Source organism: Podarcis vaucheri, assembly GCF_965113315.1.
Source record: "Podarcis vaucheri genome assembly, chromosome: 1".
Lineage (NCBI taxonomy): Eukaryota > Metazoa > Chordata > Lepidosauria > Squamata > Lacertidae > Podarcis > Podarcis vaucheri.
Genome location: NC_138759.1, coordinates 76,247,542 through 76,272,613, shown reverse-complemented (window position 1 = coordinate 76,272,613; position 25,072 = coordinate 76,247,542). Strand labels below are relative to the sequence as shown.

General features: G+C 43.0%; 1 protein-coding gene across 4 annotated transcripts in view; it reads left to right on the top strand.

The window, feature by feature from the left end:
* The first annotated feature begins 242 nt into the window (after positions 1 to 242).
* Positions 243 to 25,072, top strand: part of KCNQ1 (potassium voltage-gated channel subfamily Q member 1) — a 307,659-nt gene continuing 282,829 nt past the window's right edge. For all 4 annotated transcript variants that reach the window (XM_082193513.1, XM_082193512.1, XM_082193511.1 and 1 more), the window contains exon 1: positions 243 to 667. In XM_082193513.1, coding sequence (XP_082049639.1) covers positions 252 to 667 — 416 coding nt within the window. In that variant the 5' untranslated portion in view covers positions 243 to 251. The remainder of the gene's footprint in view (positions 668 to 25,072) is intronic.

Below are 25,072 nucleotides of genomic sequence, written 5' to 3'. Positions count from 1 at the left end.
GACAGTCTCGGCCGTCTTGCGCGTGGAAGGGACGAGCCGTCGCCGCTGCCCCCGGGGCTCCTTGGGTGGCTGCTGGCAGCGGCGAGGCGGAGCGAGCAGGGGCCTTCCCCGAGGAGCCCTCCCCCGGAGTGGGCGGGGCCAAGGCGAGCTCTCGGGGACTTGAGCGGAGGCCGCGGGGGAAGGAGAGCGAGCGAGAGACGCGTCGCGCTCGCTGCCTGGCTCCGCATCCCGCCTCGGCGCGCGCCTCGGCGATGTCTTCCCCTTCCTCGCCCAAGGCGGAGAGGAAGCCGTGGAGCTTGGGGCGCCTGTCCGCCGCGTCCAGGAAAGGCAGCATGAAACCCTCGGCTCTGGAGCTGGCCGAGAACGCCGCCAACGCGCACTACGCGCCTTTCTCGCTCTCCGCGCCCGCGGGGGGGACGGCGGCGCCCGGCGGCACCGGCTGCGCCACTCAGCAGCGCGCGCGGTACGTCGAGGGGCCCGAAGCCACCGTGGCCGTGAGCGGCGGAGGCGGCGGCGACTACCCTCGCCCTCCGGTCAGCTTCGACCCGCGCGTCTCCATCTACAGCGTCCGCAGACCTCTGCTGAGCCGCAGCCACATCCAAGGCAGGGTCTACAACTTCCTGGAGAGACCCACCGGCTGGAAGTGCTTCGTCTATCACTTCACTGTGTGAGTCCCCACGGCTTTTTGCGGAGCTCAAGTTAGAAGCGACACCCCCCTCCCCCTCATAAGGACCCCCCTTCTTCCCCGAGGAGCCCGACGGCGGCTCCCGGGGTCAAGGAGCGGGGAGGGCGGGCAGGCAGGCTTCTCGTCGCTTTCTGTCAAGAAAAGGCGGGAAAAGGGCCTCGGGGAGCCCGGCGCACGCTGGCCAAGGGCGCGCGGCTCGCTCGGCACCCGCCAGAGCCCCGCCCACCGGAGATTGGCAGCCCTCGCGCGGCGCGTGTTTACCCGGCGGACTTTTCCGACCGAAGTTGACCTAGTAAGGATGCTGAGGGTGGCAGCCCGACCTACTAGGTCAGCATCCTCCTGCGGGAGTCAGGCAGCCAGCTGTGGTTGAAGCCGCGCGCCTCCTTTGCCCCCCAACCAGCCTTCCTCCTGGAGCCATAGAGGGGGGAAAGGTTGCAGCTTTGGGGACTTTTGAGTTTAGAGGAAAAGGGGAATAAGAGAGAAGTTTCTAAAATTATGCCTGGCGGAGAAAGTGAGTAGAGAAAGGTTTTTCTCCCTCTTTTCTAACACCAGAAGTCTCGGACAATCTGATGAAGCCGAGTGTAGGAAGATCCAGGGCAGATAAAAGAAACTTTTTCACACAGTGCATTAGTTAAACTGTGGAACTCCCTCCCACAGGACACAGTGATCGCAGTGGCGTAGCGTGGGGGGTGCAGGGGGTGCCGGCCGCACCAGGCGCAACATCTGGGGGTTAGGGTTAGGGGGCGCAAATCCACGGGTTAGGGGGCGCAAATCCACGGGTTAGGGGGCGCAAATTACTTGCCTTGCCCCGGGTGCTGACAACCCACGCTACGTCACTGAGTGATCGCCACAGACTTGGATGGCTTTAAAACAACGGAGGAGAGGGCTGTCAATGGTGACTAGCTGTGATGGCTATGCTCTGCCCTCACAGTTGGAGGCAGTAATGCTTTTAAATACCGTTTGCTGGGCACCACAGGAGGGCAAGAGTGCTCTTCTGCTCAGGTTTCCCACAGGTCTCCAGTTGGCCACTGTGAGAACAGGATGGGGCTGGATTATTTATTTGATTGATTTCTATACCATCCTCCACCTGATGATCGCAGGGCGACTTACTATCTAAAAACACAAAAATGCATAACAACCCAGCCTCCACAATATGGCCCCATCCAAGAGCACATGTTTTTATGTCCTATATACCTTACACTTTAGCAGCTCTTAGGAAAACTCTCACAGTGTCTCATCCGATATTTAACAGACCAAGCCTTGGCATACTTTATTGGAAGTAAGTTGCATTGTGTTCCATGAAGTTTGCTGCCAGGAAAGTATTCCGAGCATCGCAGCCTAATTGCAGGCGCTGTCTGCCTGTAACATTTAATTGCCTAGATTCATGCATAACGTTTGCTACAGATAAATCCTTTCCTTTAAGCACATAAGGTACTCCCTTACAGGTGCGTGTGCAGATAAGTTATTTCCAGGATGAATGTCAATAGACGCTAGGTTGTTGGCGGGTGGTGGTGGAGAGAGACAGCTCAAGAAGATGGCAATTGTAGATATCCTTTACTCTGGCTAGGTACCTGTTCTGCATGGTGGGGTGCACCACTGTGGCTTCTCTGTGCTAAAGGTCCATGCAGATACACTCTCTATTTGATGAGCTGTGCTTTAACTTCTCTCTCTGTGTTCCATTCATTCCTAATGCATTGAGCAAAACAAGGCATTGTATGCTGAGAACTTCTTACGCTGGTTACAAGTCATAAAGTGTTGTTCATGAGATAATTATTTAAACTAGCCATCTGTCAGCATAATTCGATTCATTATTCAGAACTCTGACAACACATTGTGTGTGTGCACGCACACAAATGCAGACGTTTGTGAAATGAAACAGTGACAAATGTGTGAACCCCCCTCTTTGCTACTGCCCAGGGAAAAGCAGCTTTGGGAAGGGAGCTTTTAGGGTGGAGAAGCAGCCAAGGAGGTTTGTTAGACTCATCACAGAGTTGTAGAGTTGAAAGGTACCACGAGGATCATCTAGTCCAAACTGTCACAATTCAGGAATCTTTTTGCCCAGCATGACTGAGATTAAGTCTCCTGCTCTGCCAATTGAGCTATGTTGAAACTTTTCTGCACTGGTCATTCTTCTACTCTAGATTGTACCTCTCCCCATCACTTATCTCCCCTTGAGCTTCCAAAATGCACATTTGGAAAGGCAAAAATAAGTTTGGAAACCTGCAAAATAGGAGGGGGATTTGGAGTGGAGTGATTAACACTTTCCTTACTTACCATTTATCCACTCCAAATCCTCCTCCTACATTGCAGGTTTCCAAATTTTTGTTGCTTACAGGTTGTCTTATGATTTGCTAGGAGTGAAAGTGTTGAGCACATTTAGTTTCATAGGCATGCTGTGAAAGGGCATTATTCTTGATACAGTGGTACCTCGGGTTACATACGCTTCAGGTTACAGACTCTGCTAACCCAGAAATAGTGCTTCAGGTTAAGAACTTAACTCGAAGTACCACTGTACACAAATTATAGCCAAATTGAGCCAAAAATATGAAGGCATACTGTAACACAACATGGCATTAGCTGCCTTTGACATTCCTCTTGGAGTTGATGCAAATGACTTATTGCCTGATGTTGGTGTGCTTAAAATAACACTCACTTTTCTGAATCATGGCTTGCAAAATTAAAAAGCCACCAAAAATACCAATCAATACAATATACTGTACTTAATAGCTTCAAAATGTAGATTAGTCGTGCTTGTCTAATCAGAGCTAATTTCAAGGTGCATTCTTGGAAATGAAGAAAAGAACAGAATGTATTTTAAAGAAAGTAGTGAATGGAATTTCTTAACCTAAGGTACTCTTACCTTAGGGCTTTTTTTTTGGGGGGGGGGTAGAATCCAAATATCCTAACTGCCACTTAAAAGTTGTGTTACCTTACTAATGGCTCACCATATGACTCTGGTGCTTTTTTTCTCTCCATACCACTGCAAATGACTGGAAATAAGAAAGATTTACAACAGAGGTTCCTAAACCATGGTCCGTAGACCTCCAGTGGTCCACAAGCTTCATTCAGGTAGTCATCGGCATGTCTGTAAAAATACAGTTAAAATAATACAGGATCTAAGACAGTGCATTGAGATTGCTAAAACAGGCAGAAAAATAATTAAGTGGTTCATCAAGACTTTCAGCAATTTTTAATTCGTCATGAGGATGGGGGGAGATTGGGAACTTTAGTTGGCATCCGTCTGTCTCGAGAGACAATGGAGTGTGCCTCCAAGCTGGGGATGAAGTCAAACTGCTGTGTTAGTAGCACCAAAGTGACCTCCTCAGAGTACGAGCCTGAGCAGTATGTACAAAGGTCCTGGGTTGCCCAGATGACAAGACACGCCCCCCCCCGGGCTTCACTGATGTGGTCCAATGGAAAGCAGAACAATACGTTTGGTACCAGCTTGCCTGCAGGAGTTTCTGGAAGGAGGCTTACAAGGTGCCATCCAACCATCGTAGGGACTCCACTCTGGATTTGTGTAGGGTTTATTCCTTAGCCCCTTTTCTGCCAAAGATATCCTGAAAGGTAACAGAGGTTTAGGATCAGTTTTTCTTCTCCTAGATGGGCTACCTTCCCAGGTTGATGAGACCCACCTGCCAGGGGCGTAGCAAGGGGGGTGCGGTAGGTGTGGTCCACCCCGGGTGCCCCCACAGAGGTGGGTGACAAAATGGTGGGCAGCACTCACTGCTGGGCCTGCAGCAGGCCCAAGCCACACATCTTGGGCACCCGCAGGTTCCACTCTGTCCGCCTGCTGCCTCCCCCCCCCCAGCTATAGGGTGGCTGAGGCCGCATGGTGCGCCCTGTCCCTAGGGGTGCTGCGCCCCCCCGTCCCTATGGAGAAGTTCGCTCTGCCCCTATGGGTGGTTCGCCACAGGTGCCAGAGAGACTTCCTCCACCGCTGCCACCTGCCCCTCATTTCCCTCTACAGCACATGCTGAAACTGCCTTCTTGATCATTGGACCCACTAGTGGTCTCATCTGCTCAATCTGCTGCAGCTGTCTTTCCATGTAGGGCTTACAATATCATAGTCAAAAAGCTTGGAGGAGCAATTTATCTTCAGATAGTGGCTCTAATGTACAACTAACCTTTATTCTGAAAGTTAACTCAGGGAAAACTTCAAAACAGCCAAATGAGCTTGGAGTTTCCTCGGTGTGCACAAAATGTGGGAAACTGGGATTGGGTAGGGGAGTGGAAATGGAATGGCATATCTTAACAGACGGTGTGGCTGGCTGCTTGGCAACTTGTGCAAAGAGTATTCAGTGCTTCAATATTTTGTTTCAGGTCCCACTTGTTTTAAATGCATTTACTGGGATGTTCCAAGTGATGGATTGTCCAAATTGGAGCTTCTTGCATTGTAGGTTCATAGCTGGATGTTTTGGAAGCAAAAATTTATTATTATTATTAAAAACAGGAAGACCAAAAGTAATGTGTTAAATCAGGTTCTCCATTTTCACCATCACTGATGCTGAGCACATGGGAAGCAGCTGCATACCAGGTCAGACTATTTCACAGAATCTTAGAATTGTAGAGTTGGAAGGTATCCCAAGGGTCATCTAGTCCAATGCCCTGCAATGCCAGTATTGCATACACTGGCTGGTAGCGGCTATCCAGGGTCTTTCATATCACCTGCTACCTAATCCCTTTAACTAGGGATGTTAGGCATTGGACTTTGGCACTTCTGCTTACAAAGCATATGCTGTACTACTGAGCTATGACTCCACTCCTCTCATCTCTCTTGCATGCTTTTGATGAATCAGTGAGAGACCCACATGGCTCCAGACAGCTCTCATCAGAAGCCCACATGAAACTCCAAAAGTGTTCTTGATAAACACCTAACCTCACTGTGAGCAAGTTCCTCCCTGGCTAAAGAACAAAACCTCCTTCAACTGTTTAAAGAGTCTGATTAAATTTTTGCTAATGGGAACACAAATATTATAAAGTAAAGTTGTGCGGGGAAATGTATATTTATTCTTTCTCTGTTTTTTGTGTGTCTGTGTATAAACAATATGGCTTTTGTTTATCTGTAGTAGTGCAGTTTGGCTGGTCTGTAAGACATGGAAAAAAATGCCGTTGAGATTGTGCTTGAGGTCAGTGGTTTAGACCACAGTGACACCCACGTCCCCATTTTACCTTTTTTTGAGTTCATAGCTTTGTGAATGACCAGCTAAAGTAAATTTAAAATCAGTAGCAGGCTAAGCAGAAGTCTTATAGGTTTGCTTATTTGTGCCGCTTTAAGCATTGTTTACAAACATGTCTCATATTATTAAATGAAATCTGTTTCCCAATAAATGTGACAGATGACTTTAACCTTTTGTTACATCTACAGACCTAAAGAGTTGTTTCATTTATGAAAGTTAGGTGTGACATTGTAATTTAAGGACCAAACCACATGTTACACATCAGATTAGTAATCAGATCTTCCTCTCTCTCTCTCTCTCTCTCTCTCTCTCTCTCTCTCTCTCTCTCACACACACACACACACACGAAATCAATGTAGGGCACTTTAAATATTATTTGAACAGTGGCACTGGGTTTCCTTCATCTAGCCCAGGGGTCTGCAACCTTTAAGACAAAAAGAGCCACTTGGACCCGTTTCCGAAGGAAAAACAACAACTGGGAGCCGCAAAACTCGTCATGATAAAAATAACTTTTTTGTCACTTTTTTATTATTTCTTTGTTTGACCCCTCAGAATTACTCCTCCTCATAGAAATGTTAAATTAACAAGTTACCTTTTTGTGTGTGTGTGTTCTTCACTCCCCTTCAAAACAGTGACCAGTGTACATGCCCCCTTTCAATGCAGTGACCAGCGTACATGCCCCTTACAATGTAGCGGGCGGGCGGGCAGACGGGAATGTGATGTCGGGACGGTGCGTGACTAACGCACGCACCGCCCCCATGCGACGTCACAGCCAGTACAGCGCCCGCCACAGTGGAGAGTGTCGGGGCACACAATGCGCCTCCTCCCCTCGCTAGTATCCGCCCCGGAGCCGCAGCAAAGGTGTAAAAGAGCCACATGCGGCTCCGGAGCCGCGGGTTGCAGACCCCTGATCTAGCCCATCCTCTCTGCGGCTATTAGTTCCCCATTCTGCTATATCCAGTTCATGTGAGTCTTAGGTCTTTCTCTTCCTTTACTGTCCCATCCAGTCCCCTCCACACCCAAAAATCAGCTCTGCAAGGTAGGAGGACCTGGTGGAACAGAACAGGAGGCCTGCAGGGGGAGAGAGGAAATGGAAGTCCTGTTGCACTGGTTAAACCCTGCTGATGAAACATTGGTTACAACACTTTAGCTTTTGGGGGGAGGGTTGATTTAGGCAAGAGAAGCAGCCCGGCATGTGTGTGAGATATAAAGATCCCTTCCTCAGTGCCATTTGTGATTCATAAAATAAATAAATAAATCAAATGGGAGCTGTGAAGCCCTGGTTCAAACATTGCCTCAGCTATGGACTCAGTAGGTGGCCTTAGGAAAGCCACTGTTCTCTCAGCCTCAGTCACCACATCCCCATCTGCATGGTAACAATATTATTGGCCTACCTCACATGGCAGTTTTAAGGATTCTTGAGATAATGCATGTGAAACATTTCAGCTCAACAAAGCTTTGTTTGTTTATTTTTGTCAAGCTTGCTAAAACTGCATAAAAAATATTTGTTAAGAAACACTAATAAAGGGACATAGATAAAAGAATTCTGAGACTCATGAAGTGTGCATAGCTTACATTAATTATCATTCTTATGGTTCACTATCCAGTACTAATTATTGAAGGAAACTTACCGTAACTGTAATTTAGCTCCACTGGTTTCAGTACAACTTATGTACTCTTGCATTTCTTCGGGTTGTACCCATTATGTAGAAACAAGTTATGTTGAAATAATTGGGACCTATGTCCAAGTTACCGTCTACTTCCTGGAAACAACATCCCCGCCCCAATTTATTTTAATGGAGCTGTAGTATGTTCATTGTATAGCAGAGAGGGGACATAGTCCCACATAAAAACGTTGTTGCATATAAGCCTGGCTTTAAAGGCACCAGCTGTTTAATTGCCCTTCATATGGTGCATGAGCAGCCATATGAGCGAGTAGCTCAAAACAATAAGCAATGCAACAGTCCTAGCTAGTGTTGTGCTGAAACCTGTCTTCCAGTTTCTTGAGATTATTGTTCCCCTGTAAAAGATGTTTTCGTGGGCTGGGGGGGGGGGGTTTGCCTCATTTGCAGTGTGTTTTAGAATTTCTTTAGAATGTTGTTGAGTGTGGGGTCGAGCTTACCTAACTGTTGCAAGGGTGATGCTGGTGATGTGCATTAAGCATTTCTCCAGTGCTGCCAGCTCCCTGATCTGACGAAACCCAATGGGGAAATCTTTTATGATGTCTATCCTGGCCCTCACTGCTGGACTAAAGTACTCAGACTCCCAGCATGGTTTCTGCCCAGTGCTTTAATGTGTGGATGATATTGGTACATAGGTAATGCACAGGTGCAGCAGGTGCAGAAGAGGTATAGATGCATGGCTAAATGCAAGCTAATGCGTTGATCCAACAATCAGCATTCTACCCAGCCTCTTCCTTTCGAAGAGTGAGGAGGGCACAGTCAGAGTCCTGGGACTGGGCAAGCAAAAAGGTTGTCCAAAGGCAGCTCTCTGAGCTCCTCTCATTCCTCCTCAAGGTCCAGCTATCCTCTCCATGACATTTCCATGAGATACATGACAATGTGTTTACCTGAGCTTTGAATCACAGGAAGTCTAGCAGTCTGGCTTTTGAGCCCCTGAGACTGGCACACTTGCTTCTGCTTAAGGGAAGTCCTCCTTTTTAGCTTAAAAATAAATCTTTCTGCACTGATTTCTTTAAAAGGAAAAAACACTTTAAAAAAAGATGAACAGTTGCCAAGCACACAATCGGCAGCCTCTCAACTTCCCTGTGCTTACAAGAAAGCCCCAATGGGGACATTATGGGGTTTTCAGAGTGCAGACCAATGGAGAAGTTATACACTTGCAAGCACCCCTCAGCCACCCTGCTCCCAAACATGAAAATTTCACCGAAAGGCTCTCTCTCCCCTTAAGTATTGCTGGAAAATTGTTGGAAAAAAATTCAGCTTAATTTATCAGCATAATGCTAGTTCTAGTTTATCTATGCCTTATGCTGTTTACTCCACTTGTTTGTTTAGATTTGTAAAGGTAAAGGGACCCCTGACTGTTAAGTCCAGTCGCGAACGACTCTGAGGTTGCGGTGCTCATCTCGCTTTACAGGCCGAGAGAGCCGGCGTTTGTCTGCTCCGCAGACAGTTTTTCCAGGTCATGTGGCCAGCATGACTAAGCCGCTTCTGGCGCAACGGAACACTGACACCAGAGCAACACATGGAAACACCGCTTACCTTCCTGCCGGAGCTGTACCTATTAATCTACTTGCACTTTTGGGTGTGCTTTCGAACTGCTAGGTTGGCAGGAGCTGGGACTGAGCAACGGGAGCTCACCCCGTTGCAGGAATTCGAATCACTGACCTTTTGATCGGCAAGCCCAGGGCTCAGTGGTTTAGACCACAACGCCGCCCGTGTCCCTTAGATTCATAGCCTGGTGTAAATCTGAGTAAATCTCATTTATCCTCATAACCAGTGCTTTTTTCCAGGGAGGATGCAGGGGTATGCATACCCCTAAACATTTTGTGAATCTTTGTACTTTTGTCCATTTACTGTATTTATTTTTCCTGATTTGAACTATAAAATGGTGATTTTCTTGAGTCAAAATGAGAGTACCCCTAAATGTTTTTTTAAAGGAAAAAAGCATTGCTCATAACAACCCTGTGAGGTAAGTCACTGATGGAGAACCGAGGCTGTGATATGGGGCTTTCTTCCAGGCATCCCAATGAGTTGTGGGCTTTAGAACTAGATCTCTAAAATTATATCCATGGGGCCTTATATTTCTTCTATTAAGGACAGAATACATTTCAGAGGCTGCTAGTCCTGTTCAGCTCTGGTTATGTTGGATGCTGAACTGAATAGAGTGTTCATATAATCTTATTTGACCAGGACAAACATCTGCACAAATACAACGGTGGAAAGATTCTGTTGTAAAGTAACAGCTTACAAATGTATGCACATAAAATGAGTGTGTTGTAATGGTGATACTAAAAAAAACCCCAGAAGGCTTGCAATAACCCTTGACCTATTTTTATATGTTCCATTCAGGAAATAAGATCATGCAAGAGTGCACTGAGTATGTCTTGTCTAATTGGGTCAAAAATAATTCAGTGGCTGATTACAAGGTTGATGCCAACATGTCATTAAATCATTCTATCGCATAATAGAGAATTATTTGCCTGGTTTGGTTTAATTCCAAACAGGTTATTTAGAATTTTAAGGGGAACAGTCTTGTGTTCTTGGTTCATTGTAACCAGGATCGACTTAGGTATGGATGCTTTATAGTAATATCCTCACAATAAATCTTACCTGTTTTGATGTGTTGTGTTGTTCTCTTTAGCTGTATCTTCTAGATTCTATATGACTGTAGTCATTTCCTCTCTGAAATGGGAAACAGTTAAGCATTTTCTCAATCTTTAGCCTACTGCTAATACGAGGAACTATATTTTGTTGTGGCTCCTACAATCCAGAAGCTAGATCTTTGTGTGTTTGTAATGAGATTTTTGTGTGACACCCCTGCTGAATGACTTTTGCATTAGCTAGAAAAACAGCACTCTCTCACTGAACTGGGTAGGAAAAATACAAACTTTTAATGGATAAAAAAAGGACCCCTGACAGTTAAGTCCAGTCGCAGACGACTCTGGGGTTGCGGCACTCATCTTGCTTTACAGGCCGAGGGAGCTGGCGTTTGTCCGCTCCGCAGACAGTTTTTCCAGGTCATGTGGCCAGCATGACTAAGCCGCTTCTGGCGCAATGGAGCACTGAAACCAGAACAGCACACGGAAACGCCATTTACCGGTTGGCAGGAGCTGGGACTAAGCAACAGGAGCTCACCCGATTGCGGGGATTTGAACCTCTGACCTGATCAGCAAGCCCAAGAGGCTCAGTGGTTTAGACCACAGCACCACCTGTGTCCCACTGGGTAGAACATGCTTAATACTACAGGGTGAGTCTTTTAAAAGAGGCCCCATGGAACATGTGTACTCTGTATCCATGGGGCCTCTTTTAAAGGACTCACCCTGTACAAATAGCAATGTGCACAATTCTCATGCTTTAGCAAGACATATCAAAGCAGGAGAGCCACAATGCAATCTATCAATTTTAAAAGTGTTAAGTAAATAACTTTTCATAGATAGGCAATATCATAATGTTAATGAGCTGAGAATCATAGAATTTTAGAACTGGAAGGAACACCAATCACCTTCAGTGCAGGAAGATCAAAGGTATTGCTAATAGGAGTGGGTGTTATACTTTTGGTGAATGTGGTTAGTAGGAGAGCTGTGCTGGATGGCAGCACAGATCGTTAAAAAAAAAAAAAGGACAAAAGGAAGGTGGGAAAGAGCTTCCAGATTTTCTTTTTTGCTTGAAGACTGTTGCTGCTGAACCACAGGTCAGTTTCTATTACTGATATTTAGTATGATAAAGATGTTTTCTGAAGTTTGTTTTTTTTAAAAGCTAATTACTACAGTTTCATAACCCATGCATAATGAATAACTATCCTAACAAACACCTATAACCATCCCCTGTGGCATGCACATGGGACATACAGAAAAGGTTTGCTGTGGACCTAAGTGGACTTGTGATGTTTCTTGCCCCCCCAAACCCCACTTTTAATACAGTATGTTAAATACCCTTATAGCAATTTCATAATGTGTACCCCAGCAGGGACCAGAGGAAGAATGACAGCTGAGAGGAGCACAGAAAGGAAAAGAAATGCCATACTGCATCAGCACAATCAGACGTCTTCATCTGCCCCAGCTGCAACAAAACATGTCTCAGCCATATTTGTCTCTATAGTCACAGCAGGCATTGTAATTCTCCAATGGTTTGGCTTCATCCCTGAAGGCACACTCTGTCATTGTCTCCTGAGTCAGATGGATGCCAACAACAAATGTGGACTAGTGCTTCTTGTCCCTATATTGCATATCTGAGTCTGAAAACTGACTGGGACATATGGATCATATAGGGTAGGCATAGGCAAACTCCGACCCTCCAGATGTTTGGGACTACAATTCCCATCATCCCTGACCACTGGTCCTGTTAGCTAGGGATGATGGGAATTGCAGTCCCAAACATCTGGAGGGTCAGAGTTTGCCTATGCCTGATTTAGGGTCATGTTCATAATAACTATGCTATAGTTGCCTGTACTGACAGTGGCTGCTGAAAGTTCAGGACTCTTCCTCCTGCTCTTCTGATTCATTATGCTGACTCATTCTTAGTTAAGGTATAGCTTCCCAGCATGCAAATCCATAATGATGACAGTGGGATCGCTCTGGCAGTAGTCTTGCCAGGATGGCAAGATCAGAGCAGAGGCTAGATTGGTGTTAGCACTTTTGTGGCTCAAACAATCAGGATGGCAATATCAGAGCAGAGGCTAGATTGGTGTTAGCACTTTTGTGGCTCAAACAATCAGTTCCTCTATTACAGCAACATCACAGTATAATGTAACTATGGAGCACCTCTAAGTCTATGGATACAATTTTTAAGAGCAGAAAAGGTTAACCTGGGATGGTATGGAAAACTTTGAATGAGCAGGTGTGTCTTCCTCATGTCCCCTTGTTTTCAGTTTCTGTCTTTGGTGGTATCATACTTTTCTGCCACATCTGCTCCTCCATTGTGTCTATCCTAACAAACACCTATAACCTAACAGTTTGTGGGGTTTGGGGGGGCAAGAAACATCACAAGTCCACTTAGGTCCACAGCAAACCTTTTCTGTATGTCCCATGTGCATGCCACAGGGGATGGTTATAGGTGTTTGTTAGGATAGTTTGTTAGATTGTGTCGATAAAAGCTCACTTGGCTCTCTTCATATTGGCTACAGCTTTCAGTTCACTCTGTTTTCTCTCTGGTTGAATTGAGGTATGAATTGCCCAGTGCCCAGTTTATTATGTTAACACAAAAGGAAGCATGAACAGCTGTAATGGAAAAAAGAGAACGTTTAAAGCATTGGCAGATTGCGAAACTTCTACAAACAAACATAAACCTTTGCCCTTCTCTGCTTTTTACAACTACAAATCAAAACTTAAGGAAGAGCAAAAAGCACCATTTGAAATAAGTCACTGAAAGGTGTGTGTGGAGGAATACTATGAAGTTCCAGTGAAGACATGATAAATGAAACTAATATTGTCATAATGGTGGTGTGCTTATTTATTTGTTTGCAGAATATCTAGAACACCCTTCATCTCAAATGTTGCCTCAGGCTACATAATTTATCTGCCATTCGTATATTTTTTAAAAACAAAACAGAATTTGTACTTGAATATTAAACAGGTCAGATCACTCCTTGAATATTAAACAGGTCAGATCACTCAATCATCTAGCCCAGAACTTAGTTTATTGTTCAGCCAGAATGCAATGACAGTCATTTTTACAAAACCCCCCCTCAAACTCTTAAAATGTAGCAGTAGTTGTAATCTATTAAAAACATAGTCAAGTTTACCTAAATGTATAAATGTTCAGCACAACGTCCTGTACACCAACAAGATTAATTTCATTTATTTTTATAAAGAGATATAACATTTTTATGTAATAAAAATATTAAAAATGCAATAATAAAAATATATTAAAATACATAAAACATAGCAAAGACCATAGATAAAACATAACCTTTACATAAAATAGCAGATACTTAGCAGGCAGAAGCCTGCTATTTGGCTAGAACTGTTGAAGAAGGCGCTCCTTTATAGGTTACAGTCACATTTATCACATCATAACACAGAATATAATACAAAGTTGCTTTATAAATAACAATATTTAAAAATCAAACACAGTTTCCCATGAATTTTCTCTCTGATGATGACAAGAGAACAAAATGTAACTAAAAGCGCTTCACTGTCATTATGCATAATTAAAAGTAAAAGGAAGGGGAAATTCTAGGGAACTATACAGCACTATTTTGGTAGGGCAGCAAGGGACACACCTGCTGAAATTCCCTTTTATGTACAACAGTTAAGGATGCAGGTGTCCTGCCCTCTTTTGCATTGGCTGCCCCATGTTTTAAAATGCTGTGTTTCAGCCATAATTCATGACAATAGAATATATGCTGACAAAGAGCTTTGTGGCGCTATTAAGATTCACAAACTGATTACGGCATAGAGACCACTTCATAAGGTGTATGGCATATAACCCTCTTGTTTTAGCTTCAACACACTATTTTAATTTTATTTTTTAAAATGAGGATACTACATTTTAACAAGTGATATTGTTATTACATTACTGTATACGTTATTTCATTTTTGTTGTTGTTGGCACCTTCCTTGGGGGACAATGGAGAAGTGAGCCTTTGGGTGTGAAGACAAAATGCCGGAGATAATATCTGTTTGGATTCAGAGTTGTTAGAATGGTATCTTCATTAAAGTTCTACAGTGACCATGTTTAAGATAAATTGATCAGATAAAAGCAAACAGTTGGATGAATGTGTAAAAAAGGTTGAGAGCTGTAGCAGATACTAATTTTTGGTTTTTATAAAAACTCTTGAAACCTGAAAGATTTTGGCTGCAATCCTATATGCACTTACCTGGGAGTAAGTTAGCTCAGTTAGTGATACAGTGGTGCCTCGTAAGATGAAAATAATTCGTTCCACGAGTCTTTTCGTCTTGCGATGTTTTTCGTCTTGCGAAGCACAGTCCGTCGCAACTGCGCCTCCTCAAGCGGCTTTAAGAAAAAAGCGCAAGATATTTTCATCTTGCGAAGCAAGCCCATAGGGAAATTCGTCTAGCGAAGCAACGCAAAACCGAAAAACCCTTTTGTCTAGCGAGTTTTTCGTCTTGCGAGGCATTCGTCTTGCGGGGCACCACTGTATATGGAAGTGAGAGCTGGACCATAAAGAAGGCTGATCACCGAAGAATTGATGCCTTTGAATTATGGTGCTGGAGGAGACTCTTGAGAGTCCTGTGGACTGCAAGAAGATCAAACCTCTCCATTCTGAAGGAAATCAGCCCTGAGTGCTCACTGGAAGGACAGATCCTGAAGCTGAGGCTCCAATACTTTGGCCACCTCATGAGAAGACTCCCTGGAAAAGACCCTGATGTTGGGAAAGATGGAGGGCACAAGGAGAAGGGGATGACAGAGGACGAGATGGTTGGATAGTGTTCTCGAAGCTACCAGCATGAGTTTGACCAAACTGTGGGAGGCAGTGGAAGACAGGAGTGCCTGGCGTGCTCTGGTCCATGGGGTCACGAAGAGTCGGACATGACTAAACAACTAAACAACAACAACAAAGTTAGCTCAGTGGGGCTTTTTGTTGTTGTTTAGTCGTTTAGTTGTGTCCGACTCTTCGTGAACAAACATCCATAGCAATAGAACTCATAGCTAGGTGTGATTTATCTAAAACATACCTTGCTGCAAGTTCTATTATGATTTCTGTTTGTTCTCTAACCCACTACATACACGGCCATCAAAGAAAAGAGACTTGTGGAATGACAGCAATGCCAGATTCAGTGAGAAAGTAGCACCTCTGTGAAAAGTGTTGGAATGTTCCAGGGTGTCCTTGGGGATTAGTTGCTGTCTTTCACAACAATGAACCCCCTGTCAACAGTCTTGGTCATGGGCAAACACCAGCCAAGCATACATAAGCTCTTATCAGCTCTAGCTAGACTGCTTGCGTTCAAAAAAAGCAATGTCATAAAAACCTTCAGTGGCTGGCGATTCCAGAGCTCACTGCTAGAGCTGAAAAGAATTCCCAAACAACACAGGCCTCTTATCAGCTTTAATTGCTAGGCAGTGGAGAATTGCTGTTTGTTCAACGTCATCCAGTATTAGTAGCTCTGTTGTGGGTTGTGCTATGGAGATGGTGAAATGCTTGGCCACTGGCATTTCCAGTGGAAATGAGAAAAACACCATGTCAATGGTAATTTAAGCTGTAAGCGCAGAAGTATAAAAGAAACGCAAACTGTAAAGTCCTCCGGGCTGGGTTCATTTTTAAAAGGTAAACAACTGAGAACATATACATTGAATTATATGGGCCAATGAGAATTGTTTCACAATTGTAACCAATTGTAATCTTGCTGTACATTTTTGGGGGGAGATTGTGAGTCAGTGGTCCCACCCCCACTGATTAAGGTTTTGATTAAGGTTTACCTAAATGTGTGATATAACAATCCCTGTAGCATAAACATTTCACTTACCACAACAGGAAACTATTAAACTTTTACAGATGTGTAGCATATGGAAAGGAAGCTTCTGTAATTTTCTATAAATAACTCTCATGTGGTCAAAATGCTCGGAGCTTCTATGTTGAGAGCTTCAGGGAGCATCCAGGTTTGAAAACTAGGCCAGCAGAGATACCATTCACACCTAAGTTTTGGATTCAATTGGCTACATCCCCACAACATGTGAATTGAAAGTTTTGTTTTCATAGTACATCTTGTATTTTACCTAATCACAGTGATAACATTAAATAATGGTGCTTGTCTATGAACTATCATAATCTACATGAGAGATAGCCAGTGTTTGTCCTCCAGATGTGGAAAATGGCCATGGATCATGGGAGTTGCAGTCCAGCAACATCTGGAGAAGGGCATCGCATTGGCTATCCCTGATTGACACTGATAACATTAAACAAATTTGCCCATGATTTACAACTGAGTTAGCAGTTGATGGGGAACAACAGCAAAAGAAGGCCTTTGGCTTTACACGCAGCTTGTTGATTCCCAAAGGCATGTGATTGGCCACAGGCTGAAGGAAGGTACTGAACCTTCTGGTCTGATCCAGAAGGAATCTTTCCTCCTCTTCCTCCTTCTCCCTGCAGGTGCCAGAGACATACTGCAGTGTTTCCATGGATATCCAACACCAAAATAAAAGGGACACTTCCACCCATTGCTAATTACCGTATTTTTCGCTCTATAACACGCACCCAACCATAACACGCACATAGTTTTTAGGGGAGGAAAATCCGTAGGCATGCCACCCGTAGGCATTTCCTCCATAACACGCACAGACATTTCCCCTTACTTTCTAGGAGGAAAAAAGTGAGTGTTATGGTGCAAAAAATACGGTACATTTATCCATACGAGTGTGTGCCTGAGGAAGGTCAAAGCTACCTGCATTAATAGCAAATGATCTGCCTAAACTAACCCTTTATTTTTGGAATATTTTAATACTAAAAGAAAATATACCATTACCCTGAATTGGGCTAGTTTTGTTTGAAAGCTGCCCCACCCCCTGCTTCAGCTGAATTAATTACTGCACAAATTGTGCCGGACTTGAACTGGGGCCCCTACTGAGATATAATTATCTGGTAGTTTCCTGGTATAAAGAATGTGCTGGGTCTGCCTTGTTCCATATGCTTTGTGTCCCTTCCAAATTCCTGAGTGTTCAGAAGATGAGAGTGATTCCTTCTATCATAAGACAGGGGATGAGATGCCATTTAAGGACATTTACTGAATAGCCTGGGTATTTGTTCAACAATTTACATAGAAATTGCTTTTTTCCAGGGTATTTGTGTTTCACAGCATCGAGGATTCCTTAGAAAACAGTATATAATAGTGCAGCCTTAAGCACAGACACTAGAAACTGCCCTTGCCAAGAAAATACCATTCCCTGTTGCCTTTCCATCCATGGTGATTGATAAAAGGTTTCAGTTATAATTGACTGGATCAAATTTATGCCACGATGGCTGCTAATATTTCTAGGTCTTTTTAGCCTCAAACCGTATTTGATTCTTTTTATTGTTATTGCTTCCTATTTGTATTTCCTTGGAAAGCTCAGAGCATCATGCATATAGGTCTAGAGTGATCTTACATCCAGGACTGATCAGGTCCACACTTGCTTAGTTTCAGTATTGTTTACAGGTGCTCATTTTACTGACCCTGTCACTAGAGGAGAGCTCATTTCAGGTGCAAGAAGTTCAAATAGCAAAATAGCATGCATGAACTACCCTGCTGGTGAATGCTGGATAGAGGGGTGGGTGGGTGGAGGAGGCAGGGAACCGGGAGGGGGGGGGCTCTCAACTCATCTTTATGGTGATCCTGCAATCAGAAGAACCTCACTTAAATTTAAAGCAGGTGATAAGGTCTGAGCTAGATGGTGTTGACCAATACCAGAGATAAGGATATCTGCATGCCCTCCGTTCTCCATGCAGATTTCAAGCCTACTGCTGTTTTTTGCCCTGCTGCAAATTTTAGAATTGTAGAGTTGGAAAGGGCCATGCAGGTCATCTAGCCCAAACCCTTGCAGTGCAAGAATCTTTCACCCAACACAGGACTCAAGCCTCCAACCCTGGGATTAAGAGTCCCATGCTGTACTGGCTGAGCTATGCATACTAAGCTTCTTTAATACAATTGTGAACTTTACATAAAATACAGGTATTGTGAGTGAATGGCTCTCCATAGAATTTTGGTGGGAGTATCAGATACTTTTAGCATGGATCTCAGGCCAGGTACATATCCATGACTGTTCAAAAGGGAAAGAAAGGAGAGTAGTTAAGTCATATGGAATGCTGCCTTTTGTTGTGACTTGTAACTTCTGTTCTGTTTGCTAAATGTTCTCTCTTAAAACTTTCATAGTACAAAGATAAACCTGTTATTCAATGTGTGATAGTTTGCTTGCTAGCTAAATGTCATGTTTTGTCTAGCTCCATCTAACTTTGGCGTTCTTTACAGAATTCTAAAAAGGGGAAATATCCATAGAGGGCAACAGTTTAGTATTTGTCAGTGGTGCGTGCTATCTATCAAGTGTCCAGTGAGCCTATTAAAAGATACTAGAGAAGTCTATTTTCTTCTTCATAATCCATTTCTCTCTCTTAATTGCTGAACACTGTTTCTTACCTTTACCCAAATGCTCTCTGTCACTGGTTTTTCGTGTTTCCTTTTTTCCTTTTTGGTTCTCTGTGTCTTTTAGCAGATTGGGGGTTTTTTGTGTGCACCAAATGCTTTACACACTACACATACACTTTAAATCCACCAAGATTATGTTGAATTTAAAAATAGTTATTCTATAGTTAGAGTTATAGATAAAGGTGATTAACTTTGTCTAATGGCAAGTTGTAGGTCTTTTATTGCTTTGTTTTTAACTTGGAGCATTGCTTTATGCCATAGAAATTGAATTTCTAAACTGAGGGGTGCCAGAGCTTGCGATTTGTAAGCCCATACTACATATCCCAAATTGTGTGGGCTTATGGCCATGACTGAGCATTGAGAGAAAAGCAAAGTGCGCACTTTCAGAGGCACTGCATTCCATGGCAAGGGCAGAGCCTGGCACTGAACTAAGTCCTAGGATAAGTTATGGTGAGCTCTGCTTTAAGTCAACCCAACCTTTGCCAGTTCAAAAATAAATAAATCAAAAGCTGATTTTCATAACTGAAAGCCCAGCTTGTGTTGGTCAAGAGAAAAAAAAGTAGCCTGCTTTGCTGAGGGAACGAGCTATGTAGATTGAAGATCTACAAGCAGCACAGTTGTATAAACTACAGGTCATGCCAATTAGATAATGAATACAACAGTGCTGTGCTGAAAAAAATTGCTAACAACCAAATCATTTGTGATAAGGATGGGAGTGAAAATTGTTTTGGATTGGATTTTAATATGGAATTCCCTAATTCACATTCTGAAAGAATATGAGAACCAAAGCACAGCCCACCTTCAGAATTTACACTTTTCTGAATTTTGCAATGCAGTTCTCTAGCCAGCTGTGTTAAAAAATGCACGTGTTAGTGAAGATATTATACACAAACACATTATATTAGGAGAAATTGGTTCGCAACAATGTGTATATTTGGCAAGACTGCCCAGAAAAATGTATGTTTATGAGAAATTTGCCCTAAAACACTGATGGCTCTTTAAGAGTTTGTTTCCTTTGACTGCAATCATCACACAGTTGTACTGCTTAACCCCCATTAACTTTAATTACTTCAAGCAATTAATTGTGTAGGATAGTAGACAAGTTGTTTTTTGCTGCGTTTAGACTGATAGGGCATTATTTCTAAAGCACAGAGATTCAGTTCTCTGGACCAGTGGTTCCCAATTACTGAAGCACTGCAGACCCCCTGCTTTTCAAAGCCAAGCTACAGACCTACTTTTGACATTTTTTGATATCTCTATGTTAGCTTTTGTTAAGTGAATGGTGCCACGGAACCCCTGGGTGATTTACGCGGATCCTCTGGGGTCTGCAGACCACCACTCAGGAACCACTGCTTTAGACCGTATGACTAATAGTGACTGTGTGGATAGTGTCATTTTATGATTTAGTCACTAGGTGGTGCTGAGGTTAGTGGCATCTGGGATGAGTAAGGAGCACCCTGTTTGTACTGTTCGTGTTGGAGCGAGTCAATAAAGTTCTCTTCTAGCTTCCCGAAGAGAGTGTTCCGTAAGCCTTCCAGGATAGTGAGCAGGCCTGATTTGAGTCTTCAAAAGGGTTTTGACTATATCACTCAGGTTTCTTAAAGCACAATATAATCATTTGGAAGCTGCATGAAACTGCCTCCGCATGATAGCTGATTTACATAGTGAGCCACTTGAGGTCAGCCCCCACTGTACATTTGTTTGTCTGGCTGCCACCACCAAACATTTCCAGTGAGAAGCTTGCATGGTTATGAAGGGAAGAGCAGCTGATAGGAGCATGAAGTTCACTTATACAGTGGATGCTTGGGTTGCAAACATGATCTGTGCAGGAGGCACGTTCTCAACCTGCAGCATTCACAACCCGCAGCGCCATGTCTGCGCACGCGCGGGTCGCGATTCGGCACATGCGCAAAGCATGATTTAGTGGTTCTGCGCGTGTGCGAGTGCCGAAACCCGGAAGTAACCCATTCTCGTACTTCCGGGTTCGTTGCGGTGTGCAACCTGAAAACGCACAACCTGAAGTGTCTGTAACCCGAGGTATGGCTGTACTGATCCAGAGCTTTGGTCTATTGAGCTCAATATCGTCAACAGTGCACTGCTTGACAGAGCTCTCTGGGTTTTCATTTGTTTTTGCAAACACCTTTCTGTTGTTATGTGGTTCAGACATCTTAGCACTGTCTCATCATTGAGGGTGAGCTGTTCTCATCATTGAGTAAGAGCTGTTTGACAGTGGAATTTGCTGCCAAGGAGTGTGGTGGAGTCTCCTTCTTTGGAGGTCTTTAAGCAGAGGCTTGACAACCATATGTCAGGAGTGCTCTGATGGTGTTTCCTGCTTGGCAGGGGGTTGGACTCAATGGCCCTTGTGGTCTATTCCAACTTTATGATTCTATGTTTTTTTTTTGGGGGGGTATTATGTATATTCTGTCTATAGAATAAATTTAAAGCCCAACCTCATTAGCCAGGGTAAAATCTTCCTCCCCACCCCTCTCTCACACATGGAGTCATGTCTTGCTGCTTTTACAGACTTTTTATTTTATTTATTTTTTAAAAAGGCATGCTTAATGTCTGAACGTTGGTGGAAAATGCTGTGTTAACTATGCTAACATCCCTCAGTCGGATTGTGTCATACGAAGTATTTGCCCTAATGAATTGTTTCTAAACACTGGGGTTTCACCCCCTGCTAGTCCGTTTACAACGATGCTGTTAGGAAGATGCCCCCACCCAATATGAAAAACTGCCGTGAAGTTCAGCTGTTGTTTGTATGCAGTGACCTGAACCCATTGTGTTTTGTTTCCTTCCTTATTTGGTAATACTTGGAAGTTAGCAGTCATTTGCACCTCAGAAGGAGGCTGTCAATATTAAATAGGAAAACAATGCTGTATATTATTTCTCTCTACTGTTGTGGTTAGAGTTATATACAACAATGAAAATAATTATGAAGGTATCACAACAAATTTCTCAAATGTTTCAGTGCAACTTGATACCCATGTATACAGTATTTGAAATTTTCCTTGGTTTAATTTTACTTAATGAAGCATCATGATAACTATGAAACTGTCTCAACATAATTCAGAAGTTTGGGGAGATCTTGCATAGGGCTTGCTGTTGCAGAAAGCATAAAATTTTAGTTTATTCGAAACAAACTGTTTTTATTATTCATCCATTGAAAAAGATCGAAAAGTGATATGGACATTTTTCTGCTGCAGTTCTTTAGAGCAAGTTCAGTTGAACTCAATGGTTCTTACATCTTAAAAGTCACGTACAGGAATGAACGGTTACTTTTCAGCAGATATGCATAAGATTGTGCTAAAAGTCCTGTTGATTTCAGTGGGTCTTGTTCCCGTGTAATTGCCCATATTGTTGTAAACTACTGTGGTAGATTTCTATGATATAGCAGTAAATAAATAAATAAAGTTTTGCAGTCAAAAGCAAGTCTCACTGAATTGTATGGGCCTTACTCCCAGATAAACAGCCTTTTTTTCTTTTTCTTCTTTTAATTAATTGATATTTTATTGAAAAAAATTCAAATTTAAAGCAGTAAAGTGATACAAAAATGTAAAGGGAGACACTCTAACATTTTGCAATCAGTCATACAGTTGTTTAAGAAGGCTGGTGTGATCCTAAACTACGTAAAACAAAGAATTTCCTATCCAAAAGGGAGTATGTACTTGTGCAACTGCACATTAAACTGAAAAGCAAACGAAAACAGATGTCAACCTGATTAGTTGATCAATCTAATCTCAGCAGTCAATATTAGGAAGTGTCTGCTGACATCAAACTGGTGTAAGGATCAGAGACTTCTGAGCTGTATCGAAATGCTTTTCATTTGATATTTCATAATTGTCCTGATCAGTGCTTTTTTTTTAAAAAAAAATGTTTAGGGGCACTCTTATTTTCCTACTCATATTGAAATACTGTTCCTCAATGAGGCCAAACCTAGATTCTCAAAATGTTTAGGGGTATCCGTACCCCTGCGTCCTTCCAGAAAAGAAACACTGGTCCTGCTGATATCCATGATTTAAAGGGAAACCCTGCATTCAGATGTTTGTTTTTCCTCTAGTAAATCATACTGATGTTAGGTTACCTCTTTGCGCAACTGTTTACTTCCTCTGGCTATGTCTTCCCAAACTGAGGACACTTTTTAAAAAAAAGTTAGTGAAGAGGTAGTACTGGCTGAATGCCTAGCCATTTCCATGTTGAGATAACAGGAGCACTTCTTACAAGGGGAACTTTCACAGACTGTGTAGATAGTGGGTGGGGGTCTGTGGCCCTCCAGATTTTGGACGACAACTCCCATCATTACTGACCATTGGCCATGCTGATGGGAGTTGGAGGTTCAGCAACATCTGAAGGGCAGAGGGTCACATGTTTCCCATTCCTGGTTTCGATGTAGATATAGCTTGTGTAAGTTTCCCTTTCAAGTCAAGAGAAGAAATCCTCTCAGCCACTATGTAAATGACTGTGCTTTTGTCTGGTGTTGCTTCTTTAAGAACCTCCAGAGCTGTTTTGCTTATATTTATTGGTAACTTTGCCTTTCTTCTTTACTGTGGCACATAATTATAATTATAAATAATTATAATTTATTTTTTTAGTGCCAGGGTATTGCATGTAGTGTGCGAGTGCATCGTTCATGTGCTTTCAAACTTGGTCTGATTTTTATCTGTAAAAATCTAAATATATTCTTCTTGTTGTTCTAAGAGGTGAGATTAAAATTCTATTGTCAGGAATGAGTGTAGAATCTATTTTCTTCCATAAAATAATAAGATATGGGGATTTCATTATGTTCACCACCTTTTGCTGTACTGCAGATTACAGACACGGAGGAAGTTCACATTTATTCTGACTCAAAGCCTAGGAAGTGTTTTAATCTCCTCTCCTATTCCTTTAGCAAAATCATTTGTAAACTTTATATCCTGATGCGTAAAGTTCTCAGACAGTTTCAGGCAAATGGTGATGATGCCAAGGGATTTCGTTTTTCCTGAGGAACTGCTGGCATCTTGCCCTATGGTGTCATAGCATAATTGGTATAGTTTTCAAGAACAGGTTTGCATAAAGGTTACAGAGTGTCATGCTGCGTTTCTGCAAGACACTGCCAACATAAGCAGGAGTAAGAATATTTGGTCTTTCAAGTAAAGATATGCCTTAAGATAAAGCACCTTCAGCTATGCACACTTCTGTATTTCTTCAAATAATACTATTAATTATTACATCAACTCATCTTATTAACTCATATTGTGAAGACTGGTGATTTTACAAATGGAGAAAACATATCTGAGACTTGGAGAAAATTATTTCTCCAAGGTTGCCTTGCAGGTATCCGTTTCTAAGCTGGGATTTGAACTCAAGCTCTCCCAGACTCATATTTCACATTTTGTTCAGTGAACATCCTCCCACCAAGTCCTGGTTGCCAGCTACTTACCATGTCTAAATACTTGAAATAGACAGCAGGAATCCAAGCCTAATTAATTTGCCAAATTACTGTTCTGGCAATACACCCACTTATATCCTATTACTGGTGGAGATGAAGCCTCCTTATTTGCCTGCCACCTCTCTCCCTCTCACATCTGAGTGTATGGGAAAATGGGCCAGCTATGAAGAAGTGGTGTGTGTGTTGAGGAGGCAGGCAAGATGAAGTTTTATTAGCACAATTTGACAACAAAAGTCTCTGCACTGCAAGTAGATATTGTTCAGTTGCAGACACCAGGCCACAAACTCGTCTCCAAAAGAGGAAGGGTCTGCCTCTGGGTAACGCTGTTTGTTCACAACTCACTTGCAATACTTGCTCAATATAACAGTGTCAGCTTTAGGCAGTTTGTTGAACCAAGAGGGTTGAAGATTCAGGCACACAACTTTAAATTATGCATGCTAGTGAAACAACTTCCCCTTGTTCCTCATGCTTTCTATAAATGCTAATAAACCACCACTAAAGCTACATCACAAGTATATTTTAGTATTGAGATTAGCTGGGGAATACATTTGCCCACTGAAAACTTAAAACTCACAGGGGAGTGTGTAATTGTTGGCAGCTAACATGATGCAAGCATGAGTGTAGTGCTCAAAATGGTTGTGGTTTCATTAGCAAATAATGATGCATTCCTAAAACTTAACTGAAGTACTATAAATCGGTACCATTAGCAATAAATAGAAATACGGAAAGAACCTCTTCAGTTTTAGGCAGGCATGGGAAAGACCTTGCTGAGTGATAAAGTTCTGCGGTCACACACTTAATCACATTATTATTGTTGTTGTTGTTATTACTATTATTATCGGCTGTGTCCCCACTCACGTTGCTTAACAACCCTACCATGCTAAAGAAACATGCTAAAGAGAACAAAAACAGTCACTGAAATGGCTTTGTGGAATAGCAAGGGAAGTGCAAAGTAGAGAGCGAGAGGCATCAGGCAATAAATGAAGAGCCGAGGAATGCCTTGCTAAGCAGGTTCGGGTAAA